This window comes from Nipponia nippon, unplaced genomic scaffold (assembly GCF_047370975.1).
Source record: "Nipponia nippon isolate SJK-2023a ecotype South Korea unplaced genomic scaffold, ASM4737097v1 scaffold_4, whole genome shotgun sequence".
NCBI classification, from domain to species: domain Eukaryota; kingdom Metazoa; phylum Chordata; class Aves; order Pelecaniformes; family Threskiornithidae; genus Nipponia; species Nipponia nippon.
This window is the reverse complement of record NW_028262358.1, coordinates 59086484-59100712: the sequence shown is the minus strand read 5'-3', so window position 1 is coordinate 59100712 and position 14229 is coordinate 59086484. Positions and strand designations below refer to the sequence as shown.

The 14229-nt window shown below is 42.5% G+C and overlaps 1 protein-coding gene across 2 annotated transcripts in view; it reads right to left on the bottom strand.

Annotated features, from left to right (window-relative positions):
• Positions 1–13073, bottom strand: part of SYNJ2 (synaptojanin 2) — a 67017-nt gene extending 53944 nt beyond the window's left edge. The window contains exons 1-2 of one of the 2 annotated variants that reach the window (XM_087774328.1): positions 12482–13073; positions 2185–2271 (exon numbers count right to left, since the gene is read on the bottom strand). In XM_087774328.1, coding sequence (XP_087630454.1) covers positions 2185–2271; positions 12482–12602 — 208 coding nt within the window. In that variant the 5' untranslated portion in view covers positions 12603–13073. The remainder of the gene's footprint in view (positions 1–2184; positions 2272–12481) is intronic. The other variant, XM_087774329.1, reaches the window with a different exon arrangement.
• Between the last annotated feature and the right edge of the window lie 1156 nt (positions 13074–14229).

The window sequence follows — 14229 nt, the reverse complement described above, 5'->3', positions numbered from 1 at the left end:
AACTTAGTGAGTCATGTTAACAGACATAAGTACATAGAAGTGAATGTTATTACTGGTGGGAAACATTAACTTTGTGAGTCAGTTTCACATATTTCATCTACTTTCTTGTGAAAAGCACGATCTACTTTGGCAGGCATACAATGTGATTTATTTGGATTCCTAAGTAGCGATATTTACAGATTAATTAAAGTGCTCAGAGACATCTTTCATGCCTTGAAAAAAAGTCTCCCCTTCCGCTTTACAAATATACTCTTTTAATATCACAGTAGAATGTACTTTCACAAATATTTTCAGTTAATTTAGTACTTATGGTCTGCAGGTTACCAGCAGTAAGAAAAAAATACTGATACTCCTGAACAAAGTCTCTGTGATCACTGATGCTCAGTGAAGAGCTGGCCAATTCTGCCCTTGTTTGCAGCTGCTAGAATGCATTTTATAAAAAAAAGAAAAAAAGTTACATTACATTCCTTTCTAGTGTTAATCTTTTATGTAAGCAATAGCTAAAGGGATGGAACTTACTTATATGTAAGATGGAAGGGTTAACCAAGACTGAAAAAAACTTGAGCTACCTCTTGAATGGTGAGATGGCATGCAATCATCTTTGCTTTTTTAAACATGTTCAGCAGCAGAAAATGTTTGCTTACCTTTGCTTACCATTACAGCACGACCCTCCTGACTTTTCACTCAATCACAATTAGAAGTTTGCCTCCAGTAATTAAATTTTTTATCCAATTACCAATAAATTTTTTAACAATCCTTTCCAAAGGAAGTCCTGTACCAGGAGGTACAAGACAGAGGTGTGGTGACAAAGCTCAGAGAGGAAAAACCTCACACTTTAAGGGCACTGAAGTTAAGCAGGTGTTGTTCAAAAAGAAGTAAGGACATGGGAAACACAGAAATAAAAGGAGAAAAGAGAAAAAGTAAGACTGAGAATATTTCGTACCCCATTTGAAATCGTTCACCTTTTAATATGAAGACTAAAATTGGATATATTTAGTTCCCATCACATACAAGAAACTACCCTCATCTGCAACTTAAAGACCTTGAATTCAATAGCTACATTCCTTTATTATTACAACAGGATTCATTAGACTCCTATGAAGAAAAACAGGATCAAGTGCCAAGAAAAACTAATCACAAGCCCTCCATTTTTAATTACATTAACAAATTGGTATTAATCTCCATAGAAATGCCTAATTAACTCCACAGGAAACAAAACAAACAAAAAGCCCACATTAATTTTTAAAAAGACTAGATGGGCCTACGGTTTTAAATTACAACACAGAAATCTTTCAGATTGCAGTCGCCTCTTCAGATCAATCTCAAGTCATATTACTCATACCACAAAATGGTAAGTAGGCTATAAAAAGATAATCTACTGGTCTAAATACACCAGCGCTCACACCACCACTGCCTTTGGCAGATTCCTTGACCAAGGATTGAGTTATATGGAAAACACACTTGTCATTCCTCCAAGCCAAAATTAAGCCTTACTGTAAGAAGACCATAGCAACAAGGCATATAGTGCTTTTTGTTTTAATGTATCTTTTTCATCAGTGAATTTGAAGTCTGCTGTGTAAGGTACTATTACCTTCAAATCAATGACTGTAGTTCTTTTCCTAAAACATGCTACTTCCATTAACATTCCTGTAGGCGGTGTAATAGCAAGTCCTTTGCTAAATCAAGATTCCCAAACTGTACAGAAATTTACAGCAATGACAATAAACATTCCTTACTATACTAGTTGAAGTTAAAGACCTGCTTCTGCAAACCCTTATCGATGTGAATTACCCAATTAAAGGCAATTGGGCATTATAGTAAGGACTGGGCATCTGTAGTACTGCAGTCTCAGTAACCACTGTTTAAACATGATCCTTCAAAAAAAGAGTAAGACATCATAGTTTGCCTTGGGACAAATGTGGTAGGGAAAAAAAAGACAATTATCTTCAGGCAGCTAAGAATGTTAGACAAAACAAAAGTTAGAAAAAATCCAGAATTCTTAGACTATCGCTTAGCAGTATGCTTTTGGCACAGCATAAAAAAAGAAACAGATCTCTTCCAGACTGAACATAACAAGGTGCAACTAGCTTTCACAAGTTGAGGAATCAGACAACTTTAGCCATTTGTTATCATCTGGCATTGTCTGGGCGTTTTATAATCTTAGTCGTACAGATGGTCACTTACCACATTTAAGTTGAAGCTCTCCTAAGCAGCCGTAAGCATCCATGAGCTTTTCATATTGTCCTTTAATGGCATCCTTTTCTTCTGGAGCTGAAAAACAAAATGCGAGACAGCAAACCTTAGTTTTCCAGTCTTTATCAAATATTCAGATTGCTACAGCCTACACCAATGCTTCCCAGCTGATTTCACTCAGTAAACAAAACTACAGTACAAAGGTAGGGTTAAAATGCTGTAAGAATACAGTGATTAAAAAGTGATGGCACAGAAATGCACAGCCTCTCCAGACACCACCCTAGAAGAAAGAAGGGCACTAACTACCCTTCCAAACAATGTGATCATTAGTAATGTTCTTATTCTATGGTATAGATGCCACATCAGTTTCAGAATAAGTAAAGGAATATGCAGGCACATGTAAACTTTACACCATTCTAAAATAAGAACAAAAATAATAATTTGTCTGGCCATAAGCTAAAATGTATCTTTTCTTAACGTGCAAAAAGAGATGGTTTCTGTTTCCAGATTCTCGCAGTCTAATTTCAGACAGAATCAGAAATTTTTTATGCAAGATAACATAATTTGACGTAGTCGCATCAGATGTTGGTTTCAAGAGGAATTAAACTTATATTTTAGTGAAGTAAGAATTAGCTGTTTAGAAATAAATAAATAAAATTAAAGGGTCAGATGCTGATGTTAGATTTGTGTATTTCTGCAACAACTGATTTCAATGAGCACAAACTGAACATTTAGATATTAAGCCAGAACATGGCTCAAACTTGTCACTGGCTACTTTAAAGTAAAACCAAAGCACTTCCTGAATGAGTAAGTCTGCGTTTGGTATATATTTCCTAATGAGGAGCAAGGTTAGCCTCATGAATGAGGAAAACAGGCTGTGACCCTCAAATGTCCATTTACTTCTCAAACCACAGATAAACAGCAACATGGTACTTTCGGAGGTTAGCTAACACTTTAGAATCTTATGCTCCTAATAAACTTCAGCAGTTAAAAAAATCTGAAACCTCCGGGCATAAAAAGGACAAACTGAACTGCCTGCAATGGATGAGAGCACAGAAAAGAAAGAAACAGACTTCTGTTTGTATACCTCAAGAGGCAAGTAGCTCAGTGAGAAGCATGGAAAACAAACAAATATCTCCTATATTGCTGACATTTTGAAGTGAAAGGAAGAACTCTTCCACTCGCACAATTCTTGTGGAGTCCTTAGTAGAGGCAAGCTCCAAAGGAAACCAAAACAGATTTGTCTCAATTTTTGCATCGGTGACAAATACAGAAGACTTGTTAATTTTTTCCTAATTTTATTTTTGACATCAGTCTTTCACAAATTATCTATTTTGCTTTCTTACAAACACTGAGTGAATTACAGAAACTAGTAAAACATTGATATCACACACACCAGTGAAACAAAACATAAGCAACAGAAAAAAGAGAAAGGGATTTTTATTGGGTCAGGCAAACCTCTGGACAGCAACAATTTAAATATTTACTATCAGCACCTCTTAAGAGCTGAGACTCTGGAACCTCAGTTCTCTGGCACTTCAAAAAAACTTCAGCAAAAACAGTTGGGATAAACTATAACAATGTTTCATTTATTAAAAGAAAGACTCCCTCTCAGGCCCTCCTTATGTATTAAAAAAAAAAAAAAGTTAAAAAAGTGATGTTTTGCTTTCCATGGCACCTTCACTAGAAAAAAGCTGCAATAACATACTGACTTGTTTCTTAAATTGTTCTCTGCCTTAAAAGCTTATCTTCATTCCTTTTAAAATAAAAAGGAAAAACCATAAACAAAATTCTTGCTCCAAATATTCCACCTCTAAGAAGAAACAGAGAACAACAGAAACTGCAAGAGATTCAGATCTCAGACTGATGCAGAAGCTTGCAAACTTGCAGGCTAGGCACAACCTGAAAACATTTAAAAGACATCTCAAAAGCATGATAATACTCTTCAAAACAGAATTATGTGCTGTAAAGCTGGCTGTTAAAGTGTCTGGTAAGAGGATGATCCAAAAGAATGGAATTTACTTCAGCGTGGAATAAGCAACACACAACTCATGCTGCTAACGGGAAGCACTTGACCCTGGCACGTACAGAAGCCACCAGTTTCCCAGGTCAAGCCAGCAGCATCACGTGCACATCAGCTCCCAGCATGGGACTTTTCCAAATGCCCAAATAGCTGTGTTTTGCCAGCAGTGGTTCAGAAACACCCCAGAGGTCTGGGCAGGTCGTTTGACAGAACCTTTGCCTGCACAGTAGCTTCAGTCAGGGCACCAGTACCAGCAGAGCTGCCTGGAAGGGAGAAGCAGGCTCTGGACACAAAGCTCCAGGGGGACTCTGGGCTGCATTGCCACCCGTTCTGGCTGGCTAACAACTTGCCAGTATCTTCTACCACATGGCAGATTCTGTTATTTATTCTAGGGTTCATTTTGCTCCCTGAAGCAGTTTAGACTCAGAAACCAAAAAGGAGACAAAGTGATCTTTCCTTGACATCTCCATGCACTCTCCAAAGATACAGCATGCTCTAAGACCTCACCTGTGGATAGTCTGAGAGGGAAACAACATGCCAAACAGACACAGCTACGCCTGTGGGTCACGCAAATGGACAGGCCAGAATATTGTAGTGCATAGTGACCAAATTTGTGCGGGAAAAAAAAAATTCCCTTTGTTACAGATACTGATGGAATTTGAAGTCTACTGTCCCATTATACCCCTTCGTGTTGCACAAACTCCTGAGGTGCACTATGAGCAGCGTCATTTTGCATGGGCCAGGGCAGGGGCCTCAGGCAGCAGAGGTCAGGCAGCAGCTCCCGCACACTGCGCCCCCTCCGTAGGGGCCCTCGTGAACTGGGGGGGTGACTCCTTCGCCCCGCACAGCCTCCAGCCACCACGGCGCTGTCTCGCTCCATGCCTTGCCAGCAAGCAAGGTGTCATCTCGCCAGCACTGGGAGGTCCCAGCTGGATTCTGACACACCCCTGCCAGCTTTTTTATTTTTTGGAGGGGGTGAGGGACAAGGAGGAGGAATCCCCAACAATCATTACAAAAAGCAGTACATGGAAAGGATGACTAAAGCGTGACTTTAAAAGGACATTATTGCAGACGGCTTGTGCCAAGTTCATATCTTATTACTAAAAAGAAATATTCATAAATCTTAAAAAATTCTTATTGAAATCTCAAATAACTGTCATCAAAACCTGGTCTGAAACATCTCCTAGAGTATTTGCAAACAGTGCTGGGACACAAGAGCCAGAATCAGAAAGAGAATGACTAGACAGAGAACAAAACTCAAGGATGTGCTACTGCCTTTGCTGGATGAAGAAGAGAGTTAAAGGGAAAAAATACTACGAAACTCTAAAGGATTGTTGACAAACAGGGAAAATATAAACCATATCTGACAAGTTTCAACAATATTGAAAATACTGTTTTAGCAGCAACATTTGACAGCTAGATCTGTCCAAAGACATAGCATTTTTCTAATCGGTAACATGAAAATGATTTCTGTGTTTTCTCAGTTAAATGTTCCGAAGTCAGTGTTTTTATTCTGCAATGGCTTTCATAAAAGGTCTGAATGTAGAGGCAGTGAGAGCAGTCTGCTTGAAAACCTAGGACGAGGACTGGATGTTTAACTATGCTCTGCTCACATGTAAAATCCTTCCTTTTTCAAGCCAGACAGCTTGAAATACATACACACATACATATATAGTTAATGCACAATACTGCTACAGAAGTGAACTCACGAAAAAGTTTTCTACTTAGAGAACAAGTTGAGTTTGCAAATACATAGTACATTTGTTCACTACTTAATAATAGCTATAGGTATTAAAGAGTACACATAGTAATTACCAAACTCCACTACAGCTTTCCATTAATATTTGTAGTAATCTTTCCTTCCACTAAGGATATAATTGAGTATCCACCCCTCTGCAATATTACAACTGTGTTGCGTTCATAATAGCTTTACAGACCTGCACGCTGCCTGCATTCCTCAAGCACTTTTCTTAATATCAATTACGTAAAAGCTCCTGATGTAAATTATATAGAAGGTTGGCGCGTTAGCTCAAAATTTTAATCCTTGCAAAATAAGAGGCACACACTAATTCAATGAAACTAAGCTACAATAAACTCAACTACATATACCGCATGGCCTATCCAAGTGTGACTTCCTGCTTGTGAAAGCTGCCAGTTCGATTTAACGGCTAGCAGGACCTGGCCAGACGTACGCAGGTTCCTTTATTCAACCCTTCCTTAGGGCTGATCCCCCAGACTTCAGCAGGAACCAACAGGGCTCTCAAACACACGGTTTCCAGAAAGGTCAGTGACCAGAGGGAGAGGGCAGGAAGGCACCTTAGTTCCAAGTCCAACGTTAAGGACACACACAGTAATATCTAGAACTTAAAAGAAAAAACTGAAGAAAGAGCTCTTGAAGAAAAGAGCCTGGGACCAGGTTACAGATTCTGGCTCTCCTCTCTGATTATTAAGCCTGATTCTGGAAACAGACACCCGCTTAGCTGTAGGTACTGCTATACATGTATATTCTGAAGCATCTCTAAGTACTTTTAGAAACATAGGTTTGATGTGATGGGGTCTCAGTAGCTTGTCTCCTTTATTTGTGCCGTTCAGCATTTTGGGGAAAGAGGTGTGAATTTTCCCAAAAAAGAGCAAGTTTGATTATGTCAAACAGAAATTTCATACACAAAATAAACCAAAAACACATGAGAAAAAAAAATATATATATACACTACCATTAGCGTCTTATCTAGAAGTATGTCCAATGTCTGGTATTATATGAGTTCAAATAATTAACTTGCCTCCAAATTCTGTTTTCTGTCATCCTCAGACAGGCCTAAAGCACTTTGTTATATTTTCATTTATTTTCATTATCTTTCATCGCTAAACTCTTCCTGTTCACATTCAATCAGAGCTACACAGGCATTATGCAAGTCCTACTGTATTCTGAAATACCATATAGGTCAAGCAATACAGAGTTGGGAAGAGGTCTGTGGTCAGAGTTACAGTTAAGAGAGCCTGGATATTCAAAATGCTAAGCAATATATTTATCAATTTTCTAGAAAGCTGGAAAACAGCTGGTTGAAAACACAACAAACAACTCAAGAAAGTGGCATTTTGGAAAGATCAGTTCACTGGCTTCCTGTATTAGGTTGAAAACATTCTGCTTTCTCGTGAGGGACTGTGTTTTCATAGCTGCATGTCTATAGATGAATATTTTCGTTCACAACCAAAGAAGAATGGACTCATAAAACCACCAGGTTTCTACTGGCCAGTGCTGTGGTCTTGCAGGCAGTTAAGATAAAAGAGAAGTCCCTAAGTCATTCCTCTGGAGCTTGACCATTATCTTTATGTGGTTCCTGTCGTATATTACATATATTAACATAGAAACTTGTAGTCACTACAGACATAAAACAGCAAGCTGAATTTATACCTCACAACCACTAACAGTTTCCTAGCATAGATAACGAGTCTTGTAATCTACACTCTGCATTTATACACCCATACACCTTCCCTCTTCTGTGTACTCAATTTCCATTTCAACAACAGCAAAGGAACTGTTAACACACACCTGTTCCTATAACCTACAGAAGTGACTTCCAGCCTGAGAAACCATAGTTTGCAAGTGCCCATTGCCAGCATAACCAAGGAAAGCAAGGCTTCTGCTACGTAGATTACTTCCAGTACAAGTTTTGTAAGGATCCACAAATAGAAAAAGTTTGACCACCACTAAACTACAGAAAACTTCATAAAATTTTGTAATTCGATTATTTGATTTTTTTTTAATTTAGACAAAAAGTTTTAGAAATACAGACAGAATAGCTATATAAATATGCTGGCATAAGAGTAAAAATGAGTCATGCTATAGGGCTTATTGTTTTGGATAGTGTATACTGCTTAGAAATACATTCACAATACGTTTACAGAAGTATTGGTGTTTGATTTCCATACCCCACCCAGTGGCACATTTTTCCACCTAAATACAAAACTAAAGCTTATTGTAAACAGTGAATGTACGTACTGCACAGAAACTGCATTCTGTACAAAAAAAGATACACAGGTAAATAATTGCCAGTTCCTGCGTTTGTGTCCCTCTTGCTGCAAGGCTATACCCTGATTTCGCTCAGCCCCATCAGAGAACCACACACATAAGCGCAACTGAAGCTGTAGAGGAGGCATAGAGCTGCTCCGCAGAGTGTACACACCCCTTAACTGTATATAAGTTTGTCTCTAGTAAAGGCTTACTTCCCAGATCTGTGGGTGAAAGTCTGGAGGAAAAACATCAGTCTTATTTGCAAAAACATGCACTATATCAGCTTTGAATTTCTGTATTTTCAAAAGACCATGGTCATTTAGGATCCACTGTAACAGGTGTTGTAACATCCCTTAATAAAAGCAATTGGAGAATCAAAGTGCTTACAAAAAAAAAAAAAAAAATCCATCCACCCTTTGGCTCTGCCCTTGCAAAAACATATTTTTATGCTGAATTTCAATAGCAGAGCACTCCTGCTGACATCATTTCACTGAGATTACCTGCTATAATAAAGTTAAATAACTGTATTTTCAGCACTATAGCCTTAGTTTAGCTCAGTGACTGCCTTGACAGCAGTTCAGAACTGCCTTGTGCAGTTCACTTAATCTATAAAGCATTAAAACTGTAATATGTTAAAAGTAGGAACAGCATTTGTATCTATACTCCCTCTTGTATAAGCAAAAACTTCTCAATCAATTTTTCTTCATCCTTCACGACTCCAAGTTTCTTCTACAGAATCTAATATTGATGTTCTAGTTCAGAGAATTCCTGGAAGAATTGTTTCAGGCTGTCACCCATCCTTCTGGAGATGACTGAAGCTTCAGGGTTGCCAGCAGCAAAAAAAGCCTCTTGCGAAATGTGCTGTTAAATTCAAAACAGTGAGTTTTACCCTCCACCCTAGAGTGACATTATGAGAAGAGGAAGAAAAAGTCCCGCCTTCAAAAATACTATTTAATTTATGATAGAACAGAAAATTGTTCTGTTTATATTACATCGCTATACAGATTAAGTTAAAGGGTTTGGGGTTATGTAGCTAGGTTGCCTGCTGTGATTTTTGATTCCTTGATTTTTCCAGAAGTTTCTTAGGTTAGGTTTCCACTACAGCCCGAGTGTGCTCATTTTGTAAACTGCTGACATCTCAGACAGTTAGAGATCTCCCTAATACTTTCCCACTACTGATACCAAATGTTCAAATATTTTTCAAGTGAAAAGTATTAAATCTCTATATGCAATAAGGAAATTCTGAAATATAACGAATTTACAACTAAAATTGTCATCATGATCTTTATAACGTACTGAGAGAGGAAAAAGTATAAAGTCATCCATTCACAAGACAGTATCAAATTTTTGGTTTACATATTTGAAAGGGTTTATTTTAATTATGAGTTTGCCAGAGGCTTATGGCCTGTATAAACGCAGTGTCTATACAAGTGTGTGGTTTTTTAGATTTCTTGTAACACCACTTCTTCCAGGATGATTCTCACTCCCTTCCGCCACTTGAACTAGGTTAAATTCAACATTTAAGTTTCTTCTAGTACAAAAGTATTATAGAAGCAATTGAACTTTCAAAAAAAAGGCAGGTGTCATGCCTCTTCAAGAGCAAAGAGACACTTCGTTATTATGGAAAAAGAATAATGAAAAATGACTAAAATTTGTTCTCAGGCCTTTGTTGTCCAGCCATGATACTCCTCCCTACAGTTCTACTGACACGAGGCTGCTATTGTAAAACCCCATGAACTGTTGTACAACTTAAGTGCTCCAGGTATATGCATCTGCTTTTATTTAGTGCGGAAGTTTGCATAAGGCACAGTTGCATAATTCCTCCTTACCACAGGCATGCAATTTTTTAAAAACTTTATTTTAGAAATGGAAAATTAGACAGAGAAGCCAAAATGAACACAATCCTAGGGCTAGTGTATCTGAAACCATACATAATACACGGCATTAACCTTCCACTGAAGCGTTCTATGGTTAGTAACAACTTAAAGGCCAGGCAAACAAAACAGAATTAATGTTGTTTCTGTTACCACCCTGGCTACAGAGCTTCCTCTTCACAATTCTTGTAGATTTACCATCACAATACCTACTGCTGGTTTTCCCTCCTTTTCTGGTCCTTTGCTGCGTAAACAGAAGACATGAACTAAACAGGCTCAACTGGATAAACTAGCTTTTCCAACAGTACAGGAACCAACCCAGGAAGGAAAAGAGAAACCAAATGAAATAAAATGACAAAGTTACTCACATGGAGTGGGCTGGATGCCAACGCATGCATGATTACAGTTATCTCAAGAGGTGACATTGGACTTTCAAAAGGCATGGCAAACAGGCTTTTACACTAGCCACTATACAGATCACTACTTCAAAATTCTTCTAACACACATTTTAAAAGAGACTATATAAATTCTCTAATCATTTTTAGCTATAGCAATTCAAATGGGAGACAGCAACACTCAGGGAGAAAAATCTATTGTAAGTTGATGGTTCCCTTAATTAGTGAGATTGCAAATAATCTTTCCAACTACTGGTCATACAAATGGCTTGGGGTTGGCTAGATGAATACTGGTCTCTCAATTTTATTCATGCACATTGGCTTTAGGCAGTGGAGCTGCTTTAGATTTGTATCAGAACAATGAAATACAGACCAAGACCCACTGATATCAGTGGAGAGCTTTAATGTCAACAGGCTTTTGAATCAGGGAAAGTGAGTAAAATGCTGCTCAGTAGTACCAGACTTTTCACTTTGTCAGTTCATTGAAAATTGACACAAAAAAACCCTAGAAAAATGTAACACATTAATGTCCACTATTACCAATGAATTTAACAAGAAACTGAACCCCCAAAGTATTACACAATATAAAATTCCAATAAAATAAATTAAAAAAATACCCACGGTGTGGCAATAACATATCTTTATCATGACAGGTGAAAATTTTTCCACTATCAGAACTATTCTCGTGAAAATCAGCTGTCACCTGAAGACCTTTTTGGCTTTTTTTATTCATAAAATCCCCAATACCTGAAAATTAGGCATTTTAGTCCAGATGTCTTGCCACCGTATACCACGGAAGATTCAGCTCAGTGGGCCCGGATCCTGATCTGACATTGTACAAACCACAACATACATACAGTTCTTAGTACAAGGAGTTCACAGTTTAAGTCTTCCCATTTTCCTCTGAGCTGCTTGAATATGGACTTCTACAACACTGTGAACAGTGGCATGATTGCAGGAACAGGTTAAGTATTACACGCTAAACAATTTAAGAACACGGCACAAGCACAACGTGTTCCCCCGCGTTACTTTTTGCACCTTACATTCTCAGTCACCACATTTTTCTGTGCCTGCCTCAACATTAGCCTTGTGTTAACTCATGGGTGGCAAGTATCAAAACACAGGATGAGACAACCCTGAGCACGTTTCCACTGCCCCAGGCGAGACTCGAGCTCCTCAAGTAACCATATACAGTACAAACCACAAGGGCAGGTATGGCACCATACCAAGAAGCCAGGTTTTCTTTATGGGACATGAATCTCAAGTCAGTCATCCAAAACAAATTCTGCTGTGAAATGGATGTCTACGCTGGTGGCTAGCCCCCGATGTAGCTGAATAGAAATTTCTTCAAGAGGCACTGGGCCCCATCTCTTTAACTGGACCCTCCTCTGGAGTCGGTAAAGCTCATGCACGGCTGCAGAGTACAAGGCTTACACAGTAAAGGTGCCCTGTGCCAAGACCCCACAGCCACCCGGCAGGCAGGCAGGCGGCCCCTCCTGCTTCTTCCACCCTGGCTGCTGGTGAGGAGGCTAAAGGCAGCCGGAGCAGAAAGAGAGACGGTCGGACGTGGATCGGGCCTGGAGTCGCACCGGGAGGAGATGCTGGCCAACCCTCCATGCACGGCAGGGCGCCGGGGGTCACCCCAAACCGGCAGCAAGTGGTCAGGCCTGCAGGGCCGTGCGGGAGGGCCGGGGTTTAAGGTGAGGTGAGCGAGGGCCCTAAGGTCAGCGTCCCACCGGGCCCAGCTCTGCGCTCTCCCCTTCCTCCCTCCACGCCTCAGGGCAAAGTGCCCCAAACCTCCTGGGCATCGGCCGCTGCCGCCGCACCCCGACACTCCTCCGCTGGCCCCACTCGAGTCCCGCAGGCACCAGAGAGCCACCAGGCGCGCACCCACGGACACGCCACCCCCCCGCGCCGCAGCCTCCCCCACACGCACGGCGCGGGAAGCCGCCCGGCCCGGCCCGGCCCGCCGCGGGGCACTTACTGAGCGCCGCCACGGTGCCGGCCTCCAGCAACAGGCAGTCCTGGCGGCTGCGCGCCTCCAGCAGGGCGCTCGGCCCCGGCTCCTGCTTCCAGAGCAGCCGCAGCCCTTTGCTCAGAGCCATGGGAGCCGCCGCTCGCAGGGAGAGAGGAGCAGAGGGTGCCGGCGGAGTGGGGCTGCGACCCCCGGCGCCGGTGGCGAAGGACCCTCGGGGGGGCCGCCAGCAGCCCCGCGCCCCTGCCGGAGCTCGTCCGAGCCCGGGGTCCCCGGTCCCGGCTGCCTGCTTCTCCCCGGCGGCGAGAACGCCCAGGGAGGCGGGCAAGGAGGGCGGCCGCGTCCCCTTCCCGGGAGCCGGTCACCTCAGCAGGCCTCCAAGTGCCTGTCAGGGGGCGCCGAGCGCTGAAGGGAGCGGGGAGTTCGCGGCTGCCGCTTCGCCCCGTCCTCTGCGGCCCCCCGGCACGGCGGCTGCTGCTGCCTCCTCCTCCTCGGGGAGCCCCCGGCTGCGGCCAGCGGCGCGGGAGCGAACTGCTCCTCTCCGCCTTTCTCTTCCCACCCACGCTCGCTTGTAAACTTTCCAGTTAACTTTGTCCCTCAGGCTCCCCGGCTGCGGCTCCTCCTCCTCCGGGACAGGTACAAGGCGCCGCCACCCGCCCTGCCTGCCGCGGGGGGGAGGAGCGACCGCCCGCAACGGCCGCGCCCGGCCCGGCCCGGCGCGTCCGGGCCGCGGCCGCTGAGGCGCCGCTCGCCGCCGAGCCCCCGGCAGCGCCCAGCGGCCTTTCGCACCGCCGTGGCGGCCGCACCGCGTGAGGCGCGGAGGACCGGGATGAGTGCGGTGCCTCCCGGCGCCGAAACGGCTTTCTCCGCCCGCCTGGCAGGCGGAGGCCGCTGCCCGGGTTTGCCCCGGGAGAGGCGGCCCTCCTTCCCGCTTCCTGCGGGGAGCGGCCGGCGGCGGGGCTGCCCGCTGCCCGCCGAGTTCACGGCGGGTTTGGGCTGCGCCTGGAAAGCGCGGTCCCGCCTGTTGTGTGTCAGGCGTTTCGGGTAAAGGGCGCAATGCACGTTTCACGTTGACTAGTAATTAAAAAGCAGTGTTCCTTCATGTAAAAGTGAGTGGGTTTGGTTTTTTTTTTATTCTTTTGTGATACTGCAGGATTCCCATCGCAATTCCCTCTTGAGACTGTGCAGGATGAAGCGCTAGTTTTTTCCAGAGTTCAGCCGTAAGGAATGGCTGGAGGAGGTAGGCACAGGTACACAAATGTGTTCAGATGAGAGAAAATTTGCTGTAATTTCTAGCAGAAAATGTAGTCCTATTTATACACAGGTAAACCAATCACAATTCTAATTCGTTAATATGGCAGAATTATACTTTACATTGATACGTAGAGAAAACTGCGAAATTCAAAATACCCCAACTACCATCTGTTATCACTGTCTCACATTAGCGTTGAGGACATCAGCCATGGCTGTGCTCTGCCAGGTGGAATGTAACAGTCCCTGCTCCCATTGAACTTCATGGAAACAAACTGAAAACAGGTACTGTTTTCCTGTCACACCTCTCTGTTTTGTTTATTTTATAACTAGTAGTAATTTGGAAAGGAGATTAATTTTAGGTATGTTTATGGTGCCTTCTTAAAACAGCTAGCATTGTGAAGGGGACTGGTAGGGAAAGTGGGATTGGTGTTTGCACCGGGCTTTTTTTCCCCCTGATCCTAATCTTTGATACAGTATGTAGGGTGAGATAACGAGTGCTGGGT